This window comes from Neophocaena asiaeorientalis, unplaced genomic scaffold (genome assembly GCF_003031525.2).
Source record: "Neophocaena asiaeorientalis asiaeorientalis breed wild unplaced genomic scaffold, Neophocaena_asiaeorientalis_V1.1 scaffold134, whole genome shotgun sequence".
NCBI lineage: Eukaryota > Metazoa > Chordata > Mammalia > Artiodactyla > Phocoenidae > Neophocaena > Neophocaena asiaeorientalis.
In genome coordinates, this window is record NW_020185339.1 from 23,095,967 (window position 1) to 23,123,708 (window position 27,742).

The following is a 27,742-nucleotide window of genomic DNA, read 5'->3' on the forward strand; positions in this document are numbered from 1 at the left end:
GCTCCGCGCTATTCGGGTCAGAGGCTTGAGTCTAAGGCATATAGTGTATCATGTTGAAGATGAGCGGGTGGCAGCGACAGAGCCAAAATCAGAGCCGGAACCTGAGGAGAGAGGCGAGTACTGATTCCCCCATTTACCTTTTACCCTCCCATCGTGAACACCAGTTGTCCCCGTAAAGTTAGGGCATCCGCTCTTAAGGATGTGGTCCCACGCCCTCCGCAATGAAGTGAAGTGACCGTCCGGGGGAGGGATGAGAAGCCTTCATTCAGAAGTAGTGCTTACAGACCCCTCTTCCTTCGCACGACAGCAGCATCCCACCACTGCCCGGAGCATAGGTCTTGCCCTGTGCTGTTCAGGGAAGGAGCCCCAGCTGCCCTAGGAAGATTTTTTCTCTCCCGTTGCAGACCCCAGGCCTCCTCGTTAGGCCTGCCGGGTGGGAGGCGGGGCAACAGGACACATCCCCGCGCCGAGAAGGCTGGTTGACAGTGGTTCAGGCCGCTGCCGCCACTTTGCCACTAGCGTCCTCCCCCACCCCACCCCCAATCCTGTCTCAGCCGCAGCGTCTCAGGGCCAGCATAGCCACGTCAATAGATGGGGCTTTTGGACCCTCCACAGGACATTCTTTCTGCACCTTTGCAGAGGAGAGAATCTTAAAAGAGACCGACACAAGCCTTTGGGAAGAGGGGTGTCGATGGACGGGGAGCAGAGATGAGTTTTCCTTTTCCCCAGAGGTCCCTAAGCCTTCTGCAGAAGAGAGCATCCTGGATCTTTTAAGTGTAGGAAGCCATTTGGAGGTCTCCCCAGTGGATTGTCCTTCCCCTGGGATTGGTCCTTGCCTTTTTCCCCTTGTCCTGTCTCCAGCTAATCTCTGTGTAACCATTGCATCAGGTCAGCCCCCTGCTTGGCTCTGCAGCCCTCTGGCCCGGGGCTCCACTGCTGATGAAAGCTATGTCCCACACACTGGAAAGCAAGGAGGGTTCCCCAGGGAAGACAGCCCTGTACAGAAGCACCGAGGACGATATTGCGTCTACAGTCCCCAGGGATAGGCAGCTGCTGCTCTGCCTCTGGACTTCGTCCTCCTTTCCCAATGAGAGATCGGGGAGATTTAACCATTGATTCCTAACAAATACTTAACCAGCACGTACTATGCTGGTTAAGTTTGGGGCCCAGCATTTATCCATGAACAAGAGAGAAAAAAAAATCTCCTCTCACAGAGCTTACATTTTAGTGGGAAGAGGCATACAGTAAGCAAATATGTGCCATAGAAAAAAACTAAAGCATGGAAGGGTAGAGAATGCTGCGTGGAGGTTACAGTTTACACTGGGTGGTCAGGGATTCCCCCACTGAGGTGATATTTAAATGAAAGACCTAAAAATAGGCAAGGCAGTAAGCCATGTGGTATGTGGAAGGAAGAGCTTTCCAGAAGGAATAGCAAGAGCAGAGGTCCTAAGGTGGGAGCATGCATAGTATCTTTAGGGAACAGGAGGCCAGTTGGCTGGACTAGAGTGAGCAAGACGGAGAGTGGTCAATGAGAAAAACAGAGCAAGGAAAGAGCAGACTGTGGAGGGCCTTCTAAGCCATTTTAAGGACTTTAGCTTTTAATATGTGTGAAATGAGAAGGTTTTGAATAGAGGAATGACACAGCCTGACTTAAGTGTTTTTTTTTTTTTTTTTTTTTTTTTTGCGGCACGCGGGCCTCTCACTGTTGTGGCCTCTCCTATTGCGGAGCACAGGCTCCGGACGCGCAGGCTCAGCGGCCATGGCTCACGGGCCCAGCCGCTCCGCGGTACGTGGGATCTTCCCGGACCAGGGCAACGAACCCGTGTCCCCTGTATCAGCAGGCAGACTCTCAACCACTGCGCCACCAGGGAAGCCCTTGACTTAAGTTTTAAAAGACTCACTTTGGGGGCTGTTGTGAATAGACTCTGGGAGGGGTTGCAAAAGCAGAAACTGGGAGACCTGCAGCCAAGAGGTTTCTGCAGTCACCCGAGAGATGATAGTAACTCGATCTAGATTAGAAACAGCGGAATTGGTGAGACGTGTTTAGATTCTGGGGTTTTGAAGAATGACTCAAGTTTTGCTGGTGGTTTGGATTGGATTGTGGGGTGTGAGAGGGGAGGAATCAAGGATGATACCAAGGTTTTTGGCTCAAGCAACTAAAGTTGCCGTATACCGAGATGGGAAAGACCTTGGAAGGAGAAGATTAGCAGGAGTTTGTCTTTGGGCACGTTCAGTCTGAGATACATATTAGATATCCAAAAGAGAATGGCAAGTAAGCAGTTAAAGCTGGAGGTCCCAGGAGAGGTCTAGACTGGAAATACACATTTGGAGGATGTCAGTGTGGGAATGGAATTAGGAAAATGCCACTTGATTTGTTCCCTTCCCTGTAGTCCAGTCCTTACCCTGGCAGATTTGAGGACTGCCTTAAATTTAGAGAAAGCTGAGTTGGCCAGGCTTTTGCTATTATGTAATCAGGACTACAAACGTCAGCAACTAAAAATAAAGGAAGTCAGGTTCTTCTCTGTCCTTAGAAATGGCTACAGGGACCAATAACTAACTATACTCTATAAGACAAGAAGTAAGGAAGGAGCAGTAGGAAGCTGGAGATAAAAGAACCTGCCTCTCTCGCCGCTTCCAGAAATGGCTAACATTTATCTTTGATCCCCACAGTGTTCCAGAAGGAAGTGTATCTTCATACATCACCACACCTGAAAGCAGGTAAACTTAACCAACCCTTTCCCAAAACCAGCTCCTAAGAATTGCTGCTTAGGCCCCGTTTACTGGGACCCTAAGAAATTATGAAAACACCTAGAGAAGGTGGGAGAGGACAGTTTGAATCTGAGCAGGCTTTTTGCTGTTAGGCCACATCCATCCTCCTGACCTGCCCCTAACAAGGTGACCAAATCACTATTCTTAGAGCATGTCCTAATTGAAAGCTGGCCCTGAGTGAGCAGTCAGGTGAGGTCTCACCACACCTCCGTCCCCAAGGTTAGACTGACTCAAGGACTGTTTGCCCAAGCTCCCCACACAGGAGGAGAAAGGAGCACAGATGGTGGACACAGCCAGTGGAGTTCCCCAAGGGGGGCCGAAGACTTTTACTAGAAACCCATAAGAATGCACATCCAGGCACTTGCTTCTTCATGTGCTGGGCAAAAGCAAAGACGGAATATCATTCTAGATCAGGGGTTGGTAAATTTTAAAGGGACAGACAGTAAGTATTTTAGACGTTGAGGGCCACACAGAATAGTCTCTGTCACAACTGTGCATCTCTTCTGTTGTCTCATGAAAGCAGCCGTGAACAATATGTAAATAAATGGATGTGGCTGTGTTCCAATAAACTTTTATCTACCAAAACAGACAGGCAGCAGGCCAGTGTGCCAACCCGTAGACTGACGGCTTTGTGGAGCTTCTTCCCCCACCCACTATCCTGACTATGTCCTTTCCCAGAGCCTGATCCAGCCACAGAGATGGCAGCTGAGTCACTGCCTTTCTCCTTCGGGACACTGTCCAGCTGGGAGCTGGAAGCCTGGTATGAGGACTTGCAGGAGGTGCTGTCCTCAGATGAAAATGGGGGTACCTATGTCTCACCCCCTGGAAACGAGGAGGTAAGAATGCTAGGCCTAACGCTGGGCGGGGGGCGGGGAGGGAACGGGGGCTGCCCGTCCCTCCTTCTCAGCTAATTAACACCTACTCTGCCTTTCCTCATTCCTTTGAAGGAAGAACCAAAAACCTTCACCACTCTTGACCCCACCTCCCTGGCTTGGCTGACCGAGGAGCCAGAACGAGCAGCGGTCACGCGCACCTCCCAGAGCCCCAGCTCTCCGGATTCCAGTCAGAGCTCCCCAGCTCAGGAGGAGGAAGAGGAAGACCAAGAAAGACCCAGGAAACGGAAACACAGTGGCCAGTCCCCGGCACGGGCTGGAAAGCAACGCATGAAGGAGAAAGAACAAGAGAACGAAAGAAAAGTGGCACAGCTAGCTGAAGAGAACGAACGGCTCAAGCAGGAAATCGAGCGCCTGACCAGGGAAGTGGAGGCGACTCGCCGAGCCCTGATTGACCGGATGGTTAATGTGCACCAAGCATGAACGGCTGGGACCAGCGCTTCCCCCTCGGGCCACTTCCGACCCTTCCTGGAAGTATCTACTGACCACCTTCTCACCAGTGCCAACGATGGACCCCTCCCACCCCCATCTATTCAGTAGGGGGAAAACTTAGGGTAGATGACAGGAGAGGGTCTCGGCATGTATATAGAGATTGTACATTTATTTATTACTGTCCACATCCATTAAAGTGACTTTCTAGGAGCCAAGTTCTCACTTTCACTTTTTCTTCTTGCCTTTAGGGGTTTCAAGGGGTTTCCCCTCAGCCAGAGCCAACTGTTTCTTCAGATCCAAGAGTTTAGCCACCTCTGCAGCAACCTGGTTCTTGTCTGCCTTTTGTGCTTTCAACTCCCGGACAGTGTTGCCCTAAGAGAAGAGGGGATGGGGGAATCACAACAGTGAGACCAGAAACGACCTATTTAGGATTCAGCTTTTCCAGCCTCCCATAGGGCTTAAGCTCCGTACCTGCTTGGTCACTTCATCCATCAGCACTTGTATCTGCTGTGGTCCAGCTGTTGTCATAGTCTCTACAGCTGCTGGCTTGGGGGGTGCTTTTGCCTTGAGATCAACAACAGAGTTAGCACCTGCTACCATATACATCCCCCGACCTCAAGTTTTATATAACATCTCAGGGGGAAAGTGATTACCTTTAATGACAAGGACTCTTCTAGCTAAGACAGGAAAGAAAAATGAAGTGAGGAAGCAGCAGGGCCAATAGATGGAAAGAGGGATGAGTGAGGGCTACTGGAGGATACTAACTGTTGGTGGGTGAGGCACAGTCTTTAGCTTTCTCACCTGGCCCCCGCTGAAGCGCTGCCTCAGACTTTCAATCTGGTCATTTTCCAGTTTTTGGAACAAGGGACTGACCTGTGAGAAAAAGAATTCCAGGATCATTCACTGATTAGGTATAAACTCTACCAGACTATATAGAGGGCCTCTCCACCCCAACCTCTGACATTTAGGAACTCAGTGGTCTAGAAAAAAACTTTTATAGAGTGTAACACTGAGCAAATACCTGCTGATTTCAGTAAAGAATCCAGAAAAAGCATTCACTAGGGTCAAAAATTATTTAAACTATTTAATGATGCTAGGTTGATGCAAAAGCTTAGAGGTGTACATACTTTTATCCCCTTGTGTTGAGGAAGTGGTTACTTTGTATTCTCCCTGCCCCTCGGGTCCTGGCATGAAGGACAGTGAGGATACGTGAGCTACAGAAAACATTGGGCTTGTAAACCAATACTCAGGACTTTATATTAGAAACAAGCCTAAGTGAAGAGTGGGGATGAGAGGGGAAGCAGTTCGAATAGCTATGAGAGTCTCATGCCCAAAGTTAAGTTCTTCCCTGACCCCTCCCCAGAGGCTGCTTGGCAAAAGCAGGAATTTTGAGAGAAGCTGGCTCTTTCAAATCTAGAGACCTACTGTGCCAATCTGGTGTCCTGCTGGTAAGGTGCACAGGAAGTTTGTGAGCAGGATGCTGCAGGCTGGAGGTGGGAGCTGCAGCTGGGCCTGGATGGTAGCACTAACCGTGGGCATGTAAGGCTGGAGCATGATGGACAGCAAGGCAGCTATATTCACTGCCAAGCCTGTCACTGTCCCTGCCCGCTGTCTGAGGAAGAAAAGATATTAGTCAGACCCCCAGGAGGACGTAGCCTACCAGCCACTTTATTCCTAGAGCCAACCGTACCTCCTTACTTACCTGTCAGCCTCGCTGCCTTTAATCCGCTTCCAGGGCTCGTTCACCTGAATGTACTGGTTGCCATGGCGAGAGATGGTGAGGATACTGCGTAAGGCATCCCGGATCCTGGGAAGGAAGGATGCAGGCCAAGGTGTAAGGTTCTGGGGGGACCAGTATGGGGCTCTCAACATGCCAGCAGATCACTGAGTTGAGACAGAGGTGTAGCTACTTACCGAACCTTCTCTAGCAGCTGGTGATAATGCTGGAGCTCCAGGGTGACGTGGGCCAGCAGGCGCCGATCATCAGAGGTGAGCACCATCTCAGGCACGAAACCCCCAAAAAACTTAGACACAAACATCCCAGCTCTGGATGGGAGGAGGGAAGGAGAGGGGAGAGAAAAGAAAAGTTACTGCCCAGTCTCCTTAGAGAAATTTGACACGATTTTCCTAATTCTGCATTTTCTCAGAACTGAAACCACCTGGCTCCCTCAAGCTGGAAGGCAAAACTTAAATTAATTCCTTATTCTCCCTCTCCCGTAAGAATATGAGTCTGCACATAACAGACGTTTTATATACAGATATCCCTTATATAAAGGGAACTAATAAAGTTAAGCAACCGTTTATTTTTAAGAAGTTAAAAACTCAGAATGATCACGTTGAAATATGCATTAATTGCTACCAAACAAATAAATCCTCTAGTAGGGACTATCTGTTCAATGTGGTTAATGAGCAAACCTGAAAGCGTGTGTAGCCATGGAGGATATTTCTTTAGGTTGCAGAGTAACTGAGATAGGGACCAATAATGGGATGTGAGCCTGAAGTAACAAAACTGAAAAGTACAGCAGAAGTCTCCTACCCCTATGCTAAAATAACCCCCTTCTTCAGCCAAACTTTTCAGTGGTCTGCAAGTGAACCTTTTTGCTAGGAAAGAACACATTTCCAGTTCTACAAAGAACATTAATAAGAAAATAATTCACAAAAATTCACTTTGTGACCAACTCTGCTAAATCACATCTCTACAACTAACTTGCACCAAGCATACGTGGCCTACGAGCCCCACCCCAGGCTCATCTGCTGACTCTCACCCCTCACCAGGTCCCACCTGTTGATGAAGTTGCCCAAATTGTTAAGCAGCTCAGAATTATTCTTGAGCAACATGTCTGTCCAGGAGAAGGCACTGTCCTGACCCTCAGGCCGAATGTACAGCAGATAGAAGCGCCAGATGTCAGCAGGGATCCCTGTGTCCTGGGCCATGTCCCCAAACACTCCTACACCCCGGCTCTTAGAGAATTTCCCATCCTCGTAATTCAGGTATTCTGGACAGAGAAGGAGAATGAGAACCATCTGTTCAAATCATGTCCTTCCTCGTGGGATGAACTGGGAGATTGGGATTGACATATATACACTAATATGTATAAAACAACTAATAAGAACCTGCTGTATAAAAAAAAAAATCATGTCCTTCCTCTCTGACCCACTAACTCTTCTTTCCTCTCCCTCAACCTCAGTTCTAGAGTAGCTGGCCTGCACAGAACTTGGGAGATCCTTCCTCTGCATTCTCGTCTTCTGTTTACTTCTACCCATTACAAAATTTAGCTTTGGACTTTTGCTCTCTTCAGGTTCTTGTTTCCTTTTTCTTTTTTTCTTTTTTTTTGCAGTACGCGGGCCTCTCACTTTTGTGGCCTCTCCTGTTGCGGAGCACAGGCTCCGGACACGCAGGCTCATAGGCCATGGCTCACGGGCCCAGCCGCTCCGCGGCGTGTGGGATCCTCCTGGACTGGGGCACGGGCCTGCGTCCCCTGCATCGCCAGGCGGACTCTCAACCACTGCGCCACCAGGGAAGCCCTTGTTTCCTTTTTCTGCATTGAGCTTCCATGTTCTAATTGTTTCCTATTCCATCTCAACTCCTAACTCAAGACCTAGCACCTCTCCAGGAGTTTCTTCCAAGTACTGTCTTGGCCCTCATTCCCTAAGAACATCCCCCTCTCCAATCTCCCAGGGTACCTGTAGCAATGAGGTGGCTGACCAAAGTGTAGTTGTCCTCAGCTCCTAGGGCTGAACAAGGAAAGACTAAGCCGTGGAAGGGAACATTGTCTTTGGCCATGAACTGATACAGGCTCACCTATGGAATATAATTGGGAGACAGAGCTCCTGACATCCTCTTCAAAGGCCCAAGAAAGATCAGCTACCCACCCCTAACCACCCCCACTATACACGCACCCTCCCCAGGTCTTTGACAGGCTAACAAAGAACTGCTCACTTGTTCTGGGTTCTTCCACCATTTCTCCCACTGGTCTGTGTAGTTGGCTGTGATGGACAGGTAGCCAATGGTGGCATCAAACCAGACATAGAATACCTGGAGGGTCAGGAGGGAGGAGACACAGTAAGATGCAAGAACACTGGGAAAACCTTGCCAACCCAAAGCCTCAGACTGAATCAAGACACAATCAAGTCTGTTCTGCTGGCCCAGGGTTTCAATCCCAAGGCTGAATAATATGAGATATGAATAAAGCATAGCGTTTTTACCTTGTCCTCAAAACCTTCTAAGGGCACAGGGGTTCCCCACTTGAGGTCTCGGGTTATGCAGCGTGGCTTGAGGCCATCCCGAAGCCAAGAACGAATGATGAACCGGGCGTTAGGTGTCCAGTCACTGCCAGGCAACGTCTTCTCCAACCACTCCTCCAGCGGCTTTCCCAACTGAGACAGCAGAGAAGCACAGAGAGCTGGTTTAGGACAGTCGCATGTGTGGTCACCATAAGGATAAATATGTACAACCATTTTGGAGTAATTTGATGATATATAATTAAAATTAAGGATTCATGACTTTGCCATAGCAATTCCACTTCTAGGGATTTTTTTCAACAGAAATATTCACATAAGTGTGTACAGATGTGTTTATAAAGAAGTGCACAGTTCACCACAGCAAAAATTAAAACTAATTCACTTGGTTCCGTAGAATTTAAAGAAATATGGTATATCCACATAATGAAATACTTATAAGCTCTTTAAAAAGAGTGAGGAAGACCTATATGTATTGATATGTAAAGATCTCAGAAATACATTAAATAAACTGCTAAACAGTAACATATGATATAATCCTATTCATAAAAATAAAGAATAGTAATACACAGATTAACATAAGGCCAAAAAATTTTTGAGGAAAACTATATCTCAGTGCTTTATTCTCACATGAGATTAAGGGGAACATCCACTTTTACACCATGTATTTCATTCTGAACATTTTTTTTTTTGGCCGCACCGCGCGGCTTGTGGGATCCTAGTTCCCCGACCAGGGATCAAACCTATGCCCCCTGCAGTGGAAGTGCAGAGTCCCAACCACTGGACCGCCAGGGAAGTCCCTCATTCTGAAATTTTAAAAACAAGCGTATATCACTTCTGTAAGCAGAAAAACAAAGATAAATCTTTTGTAAGGGATGGTTCATGTGATTCATCCACATAAATACTGTAGCATCCAGAACCTGACAACACACTCTACCGGTGAAGCTCTGGGCAAACAAGTGCACACATACACTACTGGGAGGAATGTAAAATGGAATAACACCTATTGAGAAAAATTTGGCAATAAACTACATATGCATTTCTCCTGGACACAGCAAGTGATCCCTTTTAAGGAATTTATCCTGAAGATACACTTCCCACAATACAAAAATACACATGCACAAGGTTAGTCACCGCAATAGTATTTTTAACTGCAAAATACTGGAAACTACCTAAATGGCAAACACAAGAAACTGATTAAATAAACTATGGTACCCACAGGACTTCCCTGGTGGTCCAGTGGTTAAGACTCTGCACTCTCAATGCAGGGGGCCCGGGTTCAATCGCTGGTCAGGGAACTAGATCCCTCATGCCACAACTAAAAAAAAAAGATCCCACATGCCACAACTAAAGATTCTGCATGCCACAACTAAAGATCCCGCATGCCGCAACTAAGACCTGGTGCAAATAAATAAATATTTTTAAAAAACAAAACAAAAAACCATGGTACCCACACAAAATGGAGTACTATGCAGCTCTTTAAATAAAACAAACAAACAAGCCTGAGTAAGGAGGATCTCTATGATCTGATATGGAGTAATCCTGATATGGAATCATTTCTAGAACATACTGTTAGACGGAAAACACAAAATGCAAAAGAGTATATACAGTATGCTCTATTTTGTATAAGAGGAAATAACATACACACACACACACACACACACACACACACACACACAGGCTTATCTTTACAAAAGTAAACACACTAAGACTAAATCGGAAAACAAAACCAATCACCTACAGGAGATGGGAGAACAAGGTAGCCTGGACAGGAAAGGGAATAAGGGAATGACACTTCTCTGTGTATACCTTTTTGCATGGTTTTGATGTTTTAGAAGCATACTGATGTTCTACATTTTCAAAAAATTAAGTTAGTAAGTATGAGGAGAGAAAAAAGAACTAGAAGCAAATGAACCAAACTTATTGGCTTACTTCAGTAACACAACCACACTAAAGGGGGAAAAAACTAAGCCAGGACAATTTTGAACATATTTGATTATATACCCGCGCTTGGGGGGGAAGGGGCAGGACTGCCAATAAACCCTAAACTCATCTTAGTAGGTTTTTTGATAGTGGTATGGGTGAAGCAATTCTGAAATTTTTAGGTGTATTGTAGAATCGAGCAAATGAGTAAATAATGTTGTTGGGAACCAGAGTACTTACTGTTTGGAAGAAGGGAAATAAAAATATGAGATGAGGGAAAGTGAGGAAGAACGCCATGGGGCTGGCCTGGAATTTCAGGTGTCAGCGTGAACCCAAAACAAATGCCTAACTCTCTGCTGGCAGGGCCTAGAAGCAAAGACACCCCAGTAGCAATGAGCACACTTAGATCTTGGTCTCTAACACTGTTACCTACTTAAAAAAAATACAGGGCTTGGTAGAGAAATGGTTGAATCCCAGGCTGGAACAAGATGAATCTAGAGTATCCTGCTATGCTAGAAAATAAGGAAGTGCTTAAAAATTGATGGGAGACCTCAGAAACACCCAGAGAAACAACCTTGAATAGGCTCCCATTGGCCAAATAAGGGACAATTCGAATATGAAAATTATTTAGGACAGGAATCAATTATAAACCATTGAAAAAAATTGGCATCCATGAGTTGACACTGATAATAAATGAGATGAATGAAGGAGAAGGGTAAATGTGGAGGGAGTGGCAGTTGGCAAATCTTAACAAAAACTGGTTCAGGTAAGAATGATTAAATAAATGGATGCTAAATTTAGAGGGAACCTTTCAATGAAGAGCAAAGTACTTGCATGGTCTTAAAGTGTATTCCCACAGACTGCTTATAAGCTGCAAAGGGGAAAATATTAATTGTACAGTGGAGAAGCTGGGTAACACCCTGACCGAGCAAAATTAACATCACCAATGAGGGGGAAATGGCCACGATGTGAAAGAACAAAGTATCATTTTGGAAAGAACAAAGTATCATCTGGAAAGAACTAAGTATCATCTGGAAAGAACAAAGTATCATTTATGTAGTATTCCAACTGACGATGCATAACCTGAATCTAGCCATGCGGAAAACAGCCAACAAATCCAAAATGAATATTCTATTTTAAAAGGGGGAATCAGGGCCTATAATTATTAAAAACTGTTAATGTCATAAAAGATAAAGAAAGGCTGAGGAACTGTTTCAGATTAAGGGAAACTAAAGAGACAGAAAAACTAAATGCAATACATGATCCAGAGCCAGATTCTACACTACAGGAAAAATGATGCTAGGAAGGGTATTAATGGAATAGTTGGCAAAACTGGAATATGGCTGGTAGATCACACAACTATATCAATGTTAAATTTCTTGAAGTTGTTAACCATACTGCGGTTATGCAGGAATGTGTCTTTTTTCTTAGGAAACACACAAGGCAGCATTCAAGAGTAAAGAGATTATATAAGTATACATGCATACATGTATGAGAGAGAGAATAAGCTAAACCAAATGGAGCAAAATCTTAACAGCCAGTGAATCTGGGTAATGGGTACATGAGGTTCTTCTGGGTAAAGAACATGAGGTTCTTTGTTCTAGCAACTGCTTATTCTTGCAACTCTTTTTGCAAGCTTGAAATTATTTCCAAATAAAAAGTTCAAAAGGAAAAAAAAAAGTGAAAAATTGGTTAAGACACATTGTGAAGTAAAAGAAAGAAAGCAGACTGAAGAATATGAATGACATGATCTAATTTGTATTAAGGAGACAAAAAAGGCGTAAGAATACTTTCATATGCAAGTGCTACAAAGGAAAATCAGTAGTAAATATCTCTTGGCAGATGGGCCTGGACCTTTGACTTTGTGCCCTTTTCCTGTTACACCTTTTTACCTTAAGCATAATTTTAAAATGGAAATTAAAAATATATGAGGGTGATTTGGTACAAATTTGCCTCTGCCTGTGGCTGAGGCAGAGGGGGCAGAGGAGGCCATGCAGACTGGCTTGAGGGAAAGGCCCACTCACCTTAGGCAGGTCCAGAAACAGGTGCCGAGAGGATTTCACCACAGGGCACGACCGGCAGACTTTACACTGAGGCTTCTGTGAAGGGAAAGTCAAGAGAAGGGGTGACCCAAGGTACGACAGTCAGGATCAGGCTGCATGCCAGGAGCTGTCCAGGCGAGGGGGGAGGCACAGAGAGATGAGGTCCCCCGTCTGGCACCAAGCTTAGCCTCACGCTCACACCCCGCCAACTCACGAACTACTTACTTGGGTCTTTTCTGAACTTGCAGACTCAGGTTTGCATAGCACAACATTTGCTACTCAGAGTTTCACATCTGTGTCCTTTCACTCCAAAGAATAGGAAAAAGCATTCTCTTAGCACAGGCTAGACCCAGAGCCCTGCACTGTACGTAGCTGTGTGAGGAGCAGAAAGAGCAGCGAGAGAAGACACACGGTTCCTCTCCTTGAGGGAGTTACAATCAATCAGGGAGAGAGGGCTTGCGTGAGAAACAAGCACAGGCTTTCACACGGCAAAATGTCAAGAAATACTCATTTTCATGGCACAACTTGACTATACAAACACTGAAGGATGATGGCGAAAGGAGTAAACAGGTGGAGCTAACCAATGAAAGCTTCTGAATGAGTTTTGATCTGGGTTTTTGAAGGTGAGAAATTATAACTCTCAGTACCTCTCTCCTGAACTCCACATGCCTCTATCAACTGCCTACCTAACATCCCTCCCTGGATGTCTGAGGAGGCACCTCAAACTTAACAAACCCAAATAGTATCACTGCATTCCACAGGAAAGCTCTTCTTCACCCAATCTTGCCTGTGTTCATAGATAGTACTACCATCCGCCCAAGCTGCTCAAGCTAAAAGCATACAAGCCGTCATTCTCTTGACTTCTCTATCACCCCGAATTGCAGTCTATCCAGTTCTACAGAGTCTGCCTCCAAAACATATCTCAAATCCTTCCCCCCTCCCACCCCGCTATTTCTACTGCTATTAACCTAGTCCAAGCTATCGTCATCCCATTTCTGAGCTACCACTGGCCTCCAGACTGGTTTCCCCACTTTCTCTCTCACTTCCCTCCTACCCATTATCCACAGAGCAGCGTGCCATTCCACTCCCAGATGGCTGACTGGGCCCTGGAAATCGGGTCACTGCCTACCTCTCTGACCTTGTCTCAATCCACCACCACCCATCCACCCCCACCCCGACTCACTATGAGCCACACTGGCCTTTTCAATTCCCCTTTTCAGCGCTTTGCTGCCTCGGGCCTTCGCATTTCCTGGTCCTTCTGCTTGGAACACTCAACACCACTCATCACCTCCTGGCTCCTTCTCATTCTTCAGTGAAACTCTCATTTCAAATGTTACTTCTGAGAGGCCTTCCCTAATCACCCAGCTTAACTCTTCCCCCAGAAGTCACCCTTCACCACATCTTCCGGGCAGTTTACCCTGGAGTAACTCTATTCTATCTTTAGTGTTGGTTTCCTCCCGCACTAGATAAAAATCTGTCTTGTTCACTGCTACATCCTCAACACCTAGAACTGTGACTACCCTAAAGACTCAAAAAAGTTTGTTGAATAAATGAATGAATGAATGAACTACCAAATGAATAAACATGGAGTAGAAGTAAAGGTGGTATATATGGAAGAGAGAAAGAACTAAACAAATGCAGATCAGGTGGTATGAAGCAGGAGCAAAGGTAGGGTAATATGAACTCAACTTGTCGATTTTCCAGCACAATGCCAAGCACATAGTAAATGCTCAGTAAGTATTTATGCAGTGAACTGAGTGATGAGTTGCCAGGACAGAGTAGGAAGAGCCACTGGTGAAACATCTTGAATGCTAAAACAAAAATCCTATGGACAACAAGCTCCTACTGTATAGCAAAGGGAACTATATTCAATAAGCTGGAATAAACCATAATGGAAAAGAATATAAAAAAGAATGTATATATTTGTATAACTGAGTCACTTTGCTGTACAGCAGAAATTAACACAACACTGTAAATCAACTATACTTCAATTAAAAAAAAAAAAAAAAGGAAGAAAAAAAAGAACCTGAGGTGGACCAGACTGGGACTCCCTTAAGATTAGAGACTGTCTCCTTCCGGGCTCCCAGGAGACCCTCCTCTCACCTTGAGCTCGATGGCATTGATGAGCTTGCCACACTTGTCACACTGGTCACCCCGGGCCTCCTCATAGCCACAGAAGGGACACATGCCCTCCACAAAGCGGTCAGCCAGGAAGCGGGCACAGTGCTCACACCGCAGTTGCTCCACAGTATCTTGCAGCACAAAACCTCGGGCCACCAACCGCTGGAAGATATCCTGGGTAATTCTGATGAGGTGAGCAAGGGACAGGGGAGGGGTGGACCGGGGGAAGTCAGAGGAAGTGGTGCGCCCCTCCCTCCTGCCACTCCACCCAGGATCCAAACCCATTCAGTCCAAGAGCCAAAGAAATCAGTCAGAGACCACTCAGTCATCTGCAGGGAGTTTACTGACGAGCCCAAACACCTCACATCAATTGCCCAACTCTCCACACGATCTCTTTCCTCACCGCTCTAGAATTTATTTTTGTAAAATACAGATCTGTTTTGTATTCTTCAATAACAAAAGTCTCCAAAAGGATAATCGAACTGTTTAGTTCTTTGGTTATGTCCTAAAAATTAAAATTAAATCAGAGTGCTGCCAAACTGCACAGCACTCTCAGCTGGCAGCCTGTCTACTATGCAGTTTTTAAAAGGACGATAATCAGGCAGAGGAAAATGAGTGTATTTGCTATAAACACAGGAGCGAGAGGCGCTGTCCTGAGACAGTGGCGGCCAGGAAGAGAAGGGAGGCGGTAGAGGGAAGGCAGGTCCTTCCCGTGAGCCTACGTCCTGTCTCTTCCCTCCCTCAGCTGCACCTTCAGCCCTGGTCAGGCTTCTGCACACAATGAATCCCCGTAATAATGCCTGGGACACATTTCAGGACAATATCCGGATGTTTGGGGGTGGGGGACGGGGAACAATCTTGGTTCCTTCTTTCTGTCTCCTAGATATTCCCACTGCTCCCACTCTCCATTTCTGCCTGATTAGAGGAAACCTACTTGGTCTGCTGCGGAGTGGTTGTCCGACCAAAAATGTCAAACGAGATATTAAACCAGCGGTAGATGTCGGCGTGGATAACATGGTACTTGTCACAGATCTCCTGGGGGGTTAGACCCTCCTCCATAGCCTTGGTCTCCGTCGCTGTACCATACTCATCTGTCCCACACAGATAGAGGGTGTTCCACTGGCGGAGCCGGGAGTACCTGGGAAGGAATGTGGTGATCATGAGGCCCCATCTCAGCCCCTCCCATGTACCCAGGATCCCTCCGGCTTCCCCCCTTGAGGCCTCCTATTCCCTTGGGGCCCACTGCTCCCTCAGGGCTTTCCCCCAGCAGCTGGCTCCACCTGGCAAAGACGTCAGCACTGAGCACGCAACCGATGATGTTTCCAAGATGGGGGACATTGTTGACATAAGGGAGGGCGCTGGTGATGAGCACATTCTTCTCCCCAGCCACAGGCAACCTGGTAGGGAAGAGAACAGTCCAGGGGGGAGAAGAGAGGGTCAAGAGGGACCCAAAGTGCACAGAACACCCAGATGCATCTGTTCTACTGTAACAGGCTCACGTCTGTCTGAAGTCTTTCCTCACATGAATCCACTGGAGCATAAACTCACCCAAAAGCCATGAGATCCCTACGGTTGCAAATACAGGGCCCTGCCCACAGCAAGCAAGCCTCGTGTACTGCTCCTAAGAAGCCTCATTCTGACACTGAGCTCTGTCTCTCTTTACTACCCTAAGTACTCCTTTTCCTTTAGCTCATCCCCAGGCTCCAAACTCTGGGGTATTGACAACTCTCCCCAGGATCTGTCCAACCACCATCATTTGCTGACTTCCTAGATGCCAGTGCCACCCAAAAACGCTTTCCCAGCACTGACCTCTTCCCTTCTTTCCAAGTGCTATGTTAACATTACCTCTACTCACTCCCTGAAATGTTTACAGCTCGCCAGCCCATACACAAGCCTTCCCAAGTCCTCTCATATCCCTTGACTCTTCCCTAACCCATATCTGTCACTTCCTCACGGCCTGACTCAAACCAGCAGGAACCAGCCGTTGCCTTCACAGCCACCCTCTCCTCCCCACTTTCCCAGGATCATTCCTAGTCTTGTCATTCAATCTGCTGTCAGAAGTCACTCAGCCTGCTCTTCTCTTTTCATGCTTCATCACCAGTGAAAGCTCAGCTGCACACATCTTGTATTCACCCCCCTCCCTGGCACTGACACCTCACCAGGTTTCCTTTCATCTTTCCAACCATTCTTTTCTTTTTTCAGTTTTAATATTTTTTTTTATTGAAGTATAGTTGATTTACAATGTTGTGTTACTTCCAACCATTCTTAATCTACAATTGCTGACTACCATCACTTACCGTGTCCTTCAACCCTGGGCATCCTGCGAGCTCACCAAGTCCCATAATCTCTTCTGCTAATAGAGACTCCAATGATTCCCTCATGTTAACCTTACCCTTCTTCCCAGCTGCATGCTATATATCCAGTTAGATGTTCCATCTACTTCCTGGAGCATTTTACAGCCCATTTCCTTGAGAAAGATCTCACTGTTTTCTCCTGGATTAACTGACTTTTCTCCCCATGACTGAATACCATAGTTTTCTCTGAAATCCAGCTTAGAAATCAGCTCCTTCAGGAAAGCCTTTCTTTACTGGCAACCGGCCTTCCACCCAGTCATCCTTGTATCCCGAGTCCATAAGCATCTTGTACCACACATTCTGTGGTGCTCCTTTTGTGTCACCTTGTAACGTCTCTCTCATCTTGAGTGTGCTTACTACGGTGGCAGATATGCACCACCACAGAGTACGCCCAGGGTTCTGCCCTCAAGAGGGTTACGTTCTATCAGACAACTTCTAACTGGATCAGTGCGATGAGGGGTACAAAGTGCCCAAGGAGCTCGAAGGAAGGCAAGTATCTCCAGCCTAAGACTAAGACTTCACAGAGGCAGAACTACTTGAGTTGGCCCTCGAGAATGGGTGGGAATTTGCCTGATCAAGACACTGGGGATGCTCCATATAATTTCTTACAACTGCATGTGAATCTACAATTATCTCAAAATAAAAAGTTTAATTTTTAAAAAAATTTAAAAAAAAAGACACTGGGGATGTCCTTCAGTCAGAAGGAAAAGCACAGAATATAGCCTGGTTTGGCTCTAGGGTCTTTAGTCAGTTGTCTCCTCCTCTAAGTACACATTTAAACATGTTAGCCTGTATAAACACCTGAGAAAAATCTATCTCCTATTCTTTTTTTTTTAATATCCTATTCTTTATTACATCTAAAACAATCCTCAACAGGTACTCAAAAGAAATACTCAAAATCAGTGAATGAACAAACTTTCATTAATTCATTCAAATTTTATCATAATCTACCAAATACTTGGCCCTGTGCTAGAAAATGTGTACCATAAAAGAAGACAGAGGCCCTGCCTTCAATAAGCTTACAGATTAGCGAGGAGACAGACATGTAAAGAGACAATTATAGGGCTTCCCTGGTGGCACAGTGGTTAAGAATCCGCCTGCCAATGCAGGAGACACAGGTTTGAGCCCTGGCCCGGGAAGATCCCACATGCCGCGGAGCAACTAAGCCCATACGCCACAACTACTGATCCTGAGCTCTAGAGCCCATGCGCCGCAACTACTGAAGCCTGCATGCCTAGAGCCCGTGCTCCACAACAAGAGAAGCCACCGCAATGAGAAGCCCGCGCACCGCAATGAAGAGCCGCCCCCGCTCGCCACAACTAGAAGAAAGCCTGCGTGCAGCAATGAAGACCCAACGCAGCCAAAAATTAAAAAAAAAAAAAAGTTTAAAAAGAGACAATTACAACATAATATGACGATGGAAGCTCCCAGAAGATGAAGCACTTAAGACTCTCACAAGCTCTACAGAGAAAGAAATGATAGAACTGGTCTCTTGAACAACTGTACAGCAGGTAGGTAAGATGCAGGCATTCCAGGGAGAAGGAAGAGCATGGGCAAAGACACCAAGGTGTGAGAGTATATGATCTCAGCCTGCCTTCCTCTTAAAACTCACCTTGACCCAACTGCCCCTTGACTGATCAGCCTCCAGCCACTAGCCTTTTAGAAATTCCTTATAAAGAACCAAACACGATGCTTGCTCTGAGACACCCTTCCCCCAGACTTACCCTTGCCTAACTCTACTCATTTTGCAAGTCTTAGTTCCCTATTATTTTTTTTTTTTTTTTGGCCATGCTGCGCGGCTTTCGGGATCTTAGTTTCCCACCTGGGGACTGAACCTGGGACCTCAGCAGTGAAAGCGTGGAGTCCTAACCACTGAACCCCCAGGGAATTCCTGCAACTCTTAGGTCAAATGCCATTTTTCTAAGTTAATCTCCTGTGATATTTTCTCATAGCATCCTGTTCTTTTCCTTCATAGTACTTACCAAAATTTATAATTATACCTTTGTGTGACACGTTTTATTTAACTTTTAATTTTATATTGGAGTATAGTTGATTAACAACGTTGTGTTAGTTTCATGAGTGACAGTTTTTTTTAAACACCTGTCTATACCACTAGACTCAAAGTGGTACGAGAGCACAGTCTTATCTGTTTCGTTCCCCTCTGTAGACCCAGTTCCCAGCACACAGGGCCTGACAAGGAGTGGACACTTAAATCTTTATTGAACAACATGTTCAGAACTACAGACATTTCATTTCAACGGAAAAATCTACGTATGTGTGTGAATATTATCTTAGCGATCAGGAGAGTAACAGAATATGATGCTAAGCATATAGGCAGGGGTCAGATCATGAAAGGCCTTGTGAACTACACAGAGAGACCATCTGCAGAATTCTGAAAAGGAAGGTGAGATGATAACCTGGGCAGTTTTAAGCAGCCATTCTGGTGGCAGTGTGGAGCACGGGATGGCATGGAAGGAGAAGGTTAAGAGATGGTGAGGCCCAATCTCAGGTAGCAGCAGTGAGGACAGGGAGAAGGGATGGATACAAGGACTCTTTAGGAGTTAGAATCAATAACCTGGTAATGGAACAAATGACACAAGCAGAGATGAGAGAAGGGTATAGATAGACGACACCAAGATTTCTGGCCTGGATTTTTAGGTGGAAGGTGGGAGTCATTCACTAAGACAAGTGAATGAAGGAGAAAGAGAAGCTGGCAGGGAAGGTAATAGGTTTGGTTTTGTACACGTTGAGTTTGCAATGCCAGTGGAGGTGGAGGAATCTAGGAGATAGTCTGACAACTATGTCTGGAGCTCAGAATAGAGATGTGAACTAGAAAAAACAGATTTAGGTGCAATCAGTAGACAGAAAGTAGCTGAAAACATGGGTGCAGATGGGACTGATGGACAGTATACCCAAAGTATTAGCCAAGAGGTTGAGAGAACAGAAAATCAAAGGTCAGCAAAGAGAATTCGACAGGCAGGTATTGGCTCTATCAACAATTTCCACGTAAGAAACCAAGCCCCACTCATGTGTGCCTACTCACACTGGATTCTGCTGTGGCTGAACAGGGGGCAAGCTTTCCAGGCCCTTCTCCCAAGCAGCTACAGCCATGGCAATCTCCTCCTCAGATAGGGTAGCCAGCTCCTCCTCCTATGAAGAGTTGACAGTATCCCTCACCAGGTGAGGGGGGGGGGTGCGTAGAGTAAAGAACTCTTCTCCTTGCTCTCCATGAACTGAAAAAGTTAGCAGTCATGCTCAAAGTCCCTCTCCAAGCCACCCACCACCTCACGCACTGAGGCTCTGTGGGGACCCCTCTGCTCTGTTCCAAACCTCAGGCTCATTGCTGACAGCCCTCCCCTCAAGGAAGCTGGGCTGGGGCTGCTTTTGGAGGTAGGGCCGGAGGGCCAGGACACCCTGCTGCTTCAGCACAGTCTCTGCAGCTCGCTGACATGGCTCCTGAGAACTCAGTGTCTGGAACCAGCTGTGCAGGGCACCCAGCTCCTCTGTGGCATGGAAGAAAAGAGGCAATCAGTAAGACCGAGAATGGGCAGGCGGGAAGGGACCTCCTCCCCTTCTTCACAAAGTTTCTCCAGCTGCCTTTCCCAGTTCCCTCAGCCATCTTTCCGCTATAGCTGCCCTGTCAAGCTGCACATCAAAATGGGTCCTCAATATTCTATTGCCCACTCTGTAACCCCTACACCAAGCTCCTGGGGTTGGGGCTGGTGGAGAAGTGATATGCACAGTTCTCACCAGGGAGGTATGCCGGGTCTTGGAGTAATGGATATAGTGCTCCCCACAAAACAATGTCAGCTAGAGATTCTGTCTCCTTTGTTGAGGAAAGAAAGGAAGAAGTACACAGGTGAGACACTCAGGTTCTTCCCAATTGACATAACAGTATCGTACATTTCCTAAGCGCTTACTATGTGTCAAGCACCGTGCTAAGCATTTTAAATTACCTCTCTTAATCTTCACAAAAACCCACTGAGGTGGACAGTAATACATTACCCTCACTTCAAAGGTGAAAAAAAAGAAGTTTAAAGAGTTTTTGTGAGTTTTAAAGTTTACACTGCTAGTAAGTGGCAGTTTGGAAGTTCTGAACTCTGAATACAGTCTTCCCTCTTAATTCGTATATCATACAGCTTTTCCCAGTACCCATCTCAAGGCCCAACTCACCCCAGCCAGGAACGGACAGCTCCGACGACTCAAGCTGTGGTCAATATGAGTCAGGGCTCTCCGGACCGGGCTAAAAACATCTTCTCCCTTCTTCCCTTGGACCACTAAATAGTACAGGGCAGCGGACAAAGCTGGCTAAAATGCAGGAGACACGGGTCAGGGCAGCCATGCAGAGCGAGAGCCTGCCTGCCATTCCCCACATCTCAGTCCTACCTGCAGCTCTGTCGCTTCCCATTCCAGCCACTGGTTGGTGAGGTCATCTTGCTCCCAGCCAGATAACAGAAAGAAGTATCTACCCAGGAAGAGAGCAACAGAGGTAGAATTAAAGGGGCCCATTTGTCTAGCCCATTTCTCACCCCCCAGTGAAACAGTGGTTGTAAACAAGGCTACCCAGAGGACAATAATCCCTGATTCTATTCAGCCACCTCCCTGCATCAAGAACCAGTACTGACCGACAGATTGCACTGGTGGAGAAGAGGTAGTTGCCACTATCCAGTTGCAAGACAGGAACCTTAGGCCGGGTCAGGAACGGGACCACACACTCTGACCCGGGAGAGAAAGATGGGTGAAAAACAGAGAAAAGAAAAGAAATGCTTTGTCAACTTAGAGGGACAACTTCACGGGGAGGGGGGGGTGGCGGGGGGGATGGGCAGTCTCACGGAGAGGGTCCAGGATAGGAGCACTGAAAGGGGGTGGGTCCAGAATGAACTGGAGAGACCAGCAGGTGTTCAGCTAAGAAGGCCAGCTGGAAACAACAGATGGGGACTGCAGCGAGGAGGTGGTGGTACTGGGGTAGTGCTGCAGCCAAGAAGTGGAACAACTGAAAGTAATCAGGATATCTGAGAATGATCTGAGCTACAGTGGGAGAACAAAATTAAGAGAACTGGGAGGATTGACAAGAGAACCGCTTAAGAGTCACCCAAACAGATGGCTGGGAATGAGAAGAGGTAAACCGAAGACAGTATGTGTGTCTCTGTGTGCTTAGGAGAGGAAAGCAGGGTTTCCTAAGAACGACAAAGGAGAACCTGGTGGTTATCATGTGAGTGACGTGTGGTGGTGGGGTTGCCAGATAGGGGTGGGAGAAGGTTGGAAAAGGGAAAGAGGTTCACTGGAGTGAGGCGAGGTCCTGGAAGAGGAAGGAGGGGAGGCAAGAGAAGGGTACACTGAGGGTAATTAAGGGAAGTGACGGATGAAAGGTACGACTGGGAAGAAAGAGGGGATGGGGCGCCCAAGGAGAATGCGGGAGAAGGTTGACGGGAGTGCGTGACGGGGGCGGGGTTGACGAAGACAACTGTAGGGTGGTCGTCGGCGTGTTTTCAGTCCCGCCCGGCTCATCCACCGCCCACCAGCACCAGCAGACTACCTTCCGGGCCTACAGTGCTGATAAGCAGCTCCGCTCTGCCCTGGGCCCTCCCGGCCGCGGCCAGCACGGGCAGGCTCCCCGGGGCGCCCTCGCTCACGAACAACCTCATTTCGCCGCGGATCCCACGCTGATGCAACCGGAACCGGTCTCCCGCCAGTGGGATGAGCGACCGCCGCGAAGCACGCCGGGAAATGGAGTTCCGAATGTGGCCTTTCCCCCGGCCAGACTCCCGGAAAGTAGACTATTTCTCCCATCATGCAACACTAGGAAACAGGAAAAGAGTGTCATAGAGACGGAGAGGCAGTAGATGCTGTGCCAGAGCAGCACTTTTTTGGTGGGAGGGCCGAGGAGACCTTATCGTGTGGGGCTCGGCGCGCTTTAATCCTGTAACGCAGCCCAAGGGCGGTGACGGAAACCGAGGCCCCCAGTCATCTTGCTGAAGTGGCGATGTCATGATAGCGGCTATTCGCAATGGCTGACTCTTGATTCGAGTTCATAAGAATCAGAGTTTTAGAGTTATGATAAACTTACGTTAGTGACACAATAAAAATTAGGGTACATATCCTATTAACAAAAAAGAATGTGACAATTAAATATTAATTTAATACCATTCTAAAGCTAATATGCAGCCAGGCAATCTCATTTAAAGGGAAGGGAGCGTGTAAAGGAAAAAGGTAAGTTGAGGAGGAGTAAGAAGGCTAAGAGTTTGTCAATAAGTATACGTTATTCAAGGAAGCACATGTCAGTAATTGAGAAAGGGACCCTTCTTAATCATCTTTGTATACCTTTAAGATTAATTAATACCTAATTGTACTTACGAGCTGAGGTACAGAGAGGTTACTTTGTGCTATACAATGCATTGAAGATACGATTATTCACAAAATAGATATAGGCTTCTGCCTTAGCGGAGCTCACAGACTTCCTGGGAAGTCAGAAAGTCAAATAACCTTTAACGTGTCATGAAAGTTATAATGTGGGAATGTGAAGTCTGCTGTAGGGTCTCCTAGTTAGGACCCCTACCCGACTCTAAGGGGTTAAGAGAGGCCTTCTTGTGCAAATGGCCTTTCAACTGAGATCTAGCTGATGAGAAAGAGTTAGCCGGGTGGAGGTTGGTAGGAGTGGGGAAAGGAAGTGTTTCAGGCAGAGGAAACAACTTATGCAAAGGACCAGAGACCTCAATGCTCTTTAGGAATGTGAGGAAGTAGTGTGTGGCTGGAGTATGGAGTTTGTGGTGGGGAGTGTGAAAACACTGGGCTGAAAGGAGAAAGTCTCTGTAAACCACACTGTAAAATTTGGACTTTACTCTGAGGAAAATGGGAAGCCTTTGAATGGTTAAGTCAGGGGAGTGGCAGGCCATTTTTATGTTTTAGAAGCATCACTCTGGCTGCTGTGCCAGGAATGGACTGGAGAGGAGTAGAACTATATGCAAGGAGACTAGTTCAAAGGTCATATTATCTGGGCTGAAAAGGGCGGTAGTTGTAGGGATTAAAGGAAGTAGACAGGTTGGAAAGATTTAGTAATCAATTAAATGTGAGTGGTGAGGAAACAAGAGAAATTAAGGTTGGCTGCCAGGTTTCTGGCTCGGGCAATTGGGTACATCCTCTATGTACTCCAACAGATGGTAGTATTTCCCCTATCATAGTGATTATCACACTGTATTTTAATTGTTATGAGAGGGCATCTTTTTTTTTTTTTTTGGCTGCGCCAAAAAATGAGAAATCTTAGCTCCCAAACCAGGGATGGAACCCATGCCCCCTGCAGTGGAAGAGCTGAGTCCTAACCACTGGACCGCCAGGGAACTCCCCAAGAGAGGGCATCTTAATTGACAATGCCTAGCACATGGTCCTTGCCCTGGCACGTATGGTAGTAAGCATTCAATAAATATTTATAAATTTAAATTTAACTTGGGAGTTCCCTGGTGGCCTAGATTTTAGGATTCCGGGCTTTCACTGCCATGGCCCGGGTTCAGTCCCTGGTTGGGGAACTGAGATCTGTCAAGCAGCATGGTGCAGCCAAAAAAGAAAATAAATAAATAGGGACTTCCCTGATGGCACAGTGGTTAAGAATCTACCTGCCAATGCAGGGGACATGGGTCCGAGCCCTGGTTCGGGAAGATCCCACATGCTGCGGAGCAACTAAGCCCGTGCACCACAACTACTGAGCCTGCGCTCTAGAGCCCGCAAGCCACAACTACTGAAGCCTGCGTGCCTAGAGCCCATGCTCTGCAACAAAGAGAAGCCACTGCAATGACAAGCCTGTGCACTGCAACAAAGACCCAACGCAGCCAAAAATAAATAAGTATATTTAACTTAATAGTTGTACTAGAAGAGAAACAGATTTGGGGGGGAAGCTGACAAGTTCAGTTCAGAACATACTATGTTTGTAGTACCTATGAAAAACCCAAGTGGAGTTTTTCAGTGGACAATGGATTAGACTGGAGCTCCAGAGGAAGATCTGGACCAGAGATATGGTGCCAGCAACGTATGGAGGTCATTTGAGCTGGGGAGAGAATAAGATCACCTATGGTGTATAGAATGCAAAGGGTACAGGATCTCAGACAGACTTCTGGAGTTTAAGAAGCAAGCAAAGTCCTACCTTATGCAACGGAGAAGGAACTGCTGAAAAGGTCAACTGTGTTGGCTGTTGCTGAGATATCAAGCAACATAAGGACTGCAGAGTGTCCCTGCAAAGTTAGGGGTGACCCTATGAGGAGTGAGCTTGCAAAGGTGAGGGAGTGAGGGGAAAGGAAATGGAGACCCCCATTTAGGCAACTTTCTCAAGAAGTTTGACTGTAAGAAGGAAGACAGAGATAGGGTGGAGAGTACAGTAAAAGGAAGTTCGTCTAAAGATGGGAGAGACTTGGATATGTTTAAAAGCTAATGGTAAGGAGCCAATAAAGAGGAAAAGGATAAAGTGCAGGAGAGATGGCAGAGAAGGCAGAAGAGGATGAGATTTGAGCACTTAACAACCACCAGATGAATGGATAAATGAATAAAGTTGGTCACTATTTTGGAAGTGGAAAGGGAGAGTTGAGAGGTAAGGTTCTCCACAAGTTGAAAACAGAGCAAACTAAGGAAGACATCACTGAGACAGAATCCCAATACTGGCAGCCCGGGCCTCAAGGCCTCAAATCATGTGTCGGGAGGAGAGCTGGCTCTCTGATGTCACCAAGGGGGTGGGGCACTCCCTACCCAACATCTCCAAAGCCAGACAGAAATCCTCACATCTCGAAGTGGAGAGACTGAGAGAAGGGGAAATGAGGCGTGGTCAGGTAAGGAGGAAGCACAGGCGTGGGGTTTAAAGCTCTGGCAACCGACAGCAGAGGTCAGTTCCCACCTTCCACCAGGGAGAAGCTAACGTTAGTCCCCCATTCACCCCCATAAGCTGTCAAAGCATCCTGTACTACTTGTCCATAGTCTCTGATTCAATTGTAATTAATAAATTTATTATGTCATCAGTTAAGATCTGTCTTTAAGCTTCAAGAAGGCAAGGGCTATGTCTATCTCCTTCCCTTCTCTTATCTCCAGTAGCTGACACTGTTCTTTTCACGCAGGAGGTGCTCAGCCAATCCTTGTTAAGAGCATGAATGAATGAACCCACACACTAAAGTATGGTCCCACCCAAGAGGCTTATGTACAGACGATCATATCAAGGCTGCTCAGCTCCCCAAAACACATCCTAAATTGAGAGGATGGTATTTTCACCTCTTCTTCAAACTCGGAACCCCTCTGTGTTTCTCCCAGCCACTTTCTCTTTCTCTCCAACTTGGTCTTAGTATTTCTCTGGCACTCTGTTTCTCTGTCTTTGTGTTTTGCTGAATCTGCACAGGAAGCACGCAGTTTTAGGTCTGAGGTGATTGGCAATAGAAACATTGGTGCTTGTGTAAATTTAATAAAGAGTCACACATTTTTGTATCTTTGTCATTCATTAACTCCTGTCTCTTTGCCTGTGTTCTGTCTCAGACCTGATTCTTTCTCCTCATCTTCTTGTGTCCAGCTCAAGAGTCCCACCACCACCCAGGACCAGCTCCTCTTGTCCCTGGATCTTCTGATTGGCCCCAGAAGGTACTTGGAGGAAAATCACCCAGCTAGACCCCCTCCTCTGATTTCCTGCCTTGCTGGTCTCGAAGCCCTGCTGACCACATCCTCTGTCACCTTACTTACATACTTCCTCATTAGTCACATCAGCCAGGACTTCTCAGCCCCCAAAACCTCTTACTGACCCCCACTCAGGCCCTCTGCCTTACCCTCTCCTCTTACCCCAGGCTTTCTATTCTTCCCCTCTACCCCACACTGCTCTTAGAACCATGTCTCTCTGCCTGCAAGCAGCCACTCCTATCCTTTTCTGGATCTCCCTCACCCCTTTTTCCCATAGGTGACAGTACCGGCAACAATGCTATCGAGCGGGTGGTGGCCAAGTACCCGGGGAAACCTAGGGCTGGGGACCCGGAGCGCTTCTCAGGGATCCCAGCTCTGTGCCCTGTATGCCTTCACTTACACTGGGGCAGATGGCCGGCAGGTGTCTCTGGCTGAAGGGGACAGGTTCCTACTGCTTCAAAAGACCAACTCAGACTGGTGGTTGGTAAGGCGCCTGGGAACACCCTCCACCTCTCGCCCCATCTTCATCCCAGCTGCCTACGTGACAGAGGACTTCAGCCCTTCCCAGAGCCCAACAACAGTCACCCCCCACCAATCCCTCTGGACTCCTGGTGAGTAAGTCCTCCCCCCGTCACCTTCCTACCTCCCTGGCTTCTGGGAATTATTGGAAAGATCCCCTTCTCTGAAGCTTTTGCTAATCCTCTACTCCTACCCCTCATCCCCACCATGGTGTCCCTATCGCCTCTCCTTCCTAGTCTCAAGCCTTCTACATCTCATGTAATTTTCTACCTGCTCTTGTCTTCCCTGTGAGCCCCCAAGATCAGGGACCCAAGCCAAGACCCATGGGGGGACCCTGCCCCCAACTCTTCCCATTTTTCTGTTTCCAGGGCCAAAGTTACTTCCTGGCTCCCTGGAGGAGATGCACCTGTGTCAGGAAACCCCAGGCAGAGCCCAGGCTACATCTGAGCAGCCTCCTCCTCTTCCCCCTAAAATGTGTAGAAGTATCAGTGTTAGCAACTTGAGGCCAAGCCTCCTGCAGCCCTTCCAGGAAGGACCAAGTAGAAGGTCCCTTTCCCAGGAAGACTTGCTGACAGAAGCCGATGTGAACATGGTGAGTCATAGTGCTTCTTCTGAGCAGTCAGTCAACAGACATTTACTGCTGGGCTTAGTTGTAGGCACATTAGCAAACAGGACAGACAGAATCTCTGCCCTCAAGGGATTCCCATGGGGATGATGAACACATAAATAAGATAGCCCTTGGTACTAATAAGCACTACCATGAAGCTAAATGTGGTGGAGGATGAATGCAGTGGTCTAGGAATGCATCTCCGAGGAA

The 27,742-nt window shown here is 47.0% G+C and overlaps 3 protein-coding genes across 7 annotated transcripts in view; 2 read left to right on the forward strand and 1 right to left on the reverse strand.

The window, feature by feature from the left end:
* On the forward strand, window positions 1-4,301 carry DDIT3 (DNA damage inducible transcript 3). Its single transcript, XM_024737204.1, has 4 exons — window positions 1-113; window positions 2,671-2,718; window positions 3,448-3,605; window positions 3,717-4,301. The coding sequence occupies exons 3-4, from the start codon at window positions 3,468-3,470 to the stop codon at window positions 4,083-4,085; spliced, it is 507 nt and encodes a 168-aa protein (XP_024592972.1). The 5' UTR covers window positions 1-113; window positions 2,671-2,718; window positions 3,448-3,467; the 3' UTR covers window positions 4,086-4,301.
* MARS1 (methionyl-tRNA synthetase 1) lies at window positions 4,251-26,706 on the reverse strand. 3 transcript variants are annotated; one of them, XM_024737196.1, is made up of 22 exons: window positions 26,014-26,706; window positions 22,310-22,572; window positions 21,399-21,489; window positions 21,160-21,238; window positions 20,947-21,081; window positions 20,524-20,599; window positions 20,104-20,276; window positions 19,817-19,923; window positions 15,700-15,816; window positions 15,354-15,557; window positions 14,402-14,603; window positions 12,281-12,355; window positions 8,301-8,471; window positions 8,035-8,130; window positions 7,779-7,896; window positions 6,877-7,090; window positions 6,009-6,140; window positions 5,797-5,901; window positions 5,520-5,706; window positions 4,896-4,967; window positions 4,566-4,658; window positions 4,251-4,466 (listed from the first exon to the last, which is right to left on the reverse strand). In XM_024737196.1, exons 2-22 carry the CDS (start codon window positions 22,416-22,418, stop codon window positions 4,320-4,322), a joined length of 2,703 nt encoding a protein of 900 aa, XP_024592964.1. In that variant the 5' UTR covers window positions 22,419-22,572; window positions 26,014-26,706; the 3' UTR covers window positions 4,251-4,319. The 3 variants fall into 3 exon arrangements, with proteins under 3 accessions (XP_024592964.1, XP_024592963.1, XP_024592965.1); XM_024737195.1 differs by lacking the exon at window positions 26,014-26,706 and adding an exon at window positions 22,663-24,276; XM_024737197.1 differs by lacking the exon at window positions 26,014-26,706 and having other exon boundaries at window positions 20,947-21,050; window positions 22,414-24,275.
* Window positions 26,687-27,742, forward strand: part of ARHGAP9 (Rho GTPase activating protein 9) — a 6,802-nt gene continuing 5,746 nt past the window's right edge. Inside the window, exons 1-2 of one of the 3 annotated variants that reach the window (XM_024737203.1) lie at window positions 26,687-27,017; window positions 27,294-27,517. In XM_024737203.1, coding sequence (XP_024592971.1) covers window positions 26,702-27,017; window positions 27,294-27,517 — 540 coding nt within the window. In that variant the 5' untranslated portion in view covers window positions 26,687-26,701. The remainder of the gene's footprint in view (window positions 27,018-27,293; window positions 27,518-27,742) is intronic. The other 2 variants (XM_024737198.1, XM_024737200.1) reach the window with 2 other exon arrangements.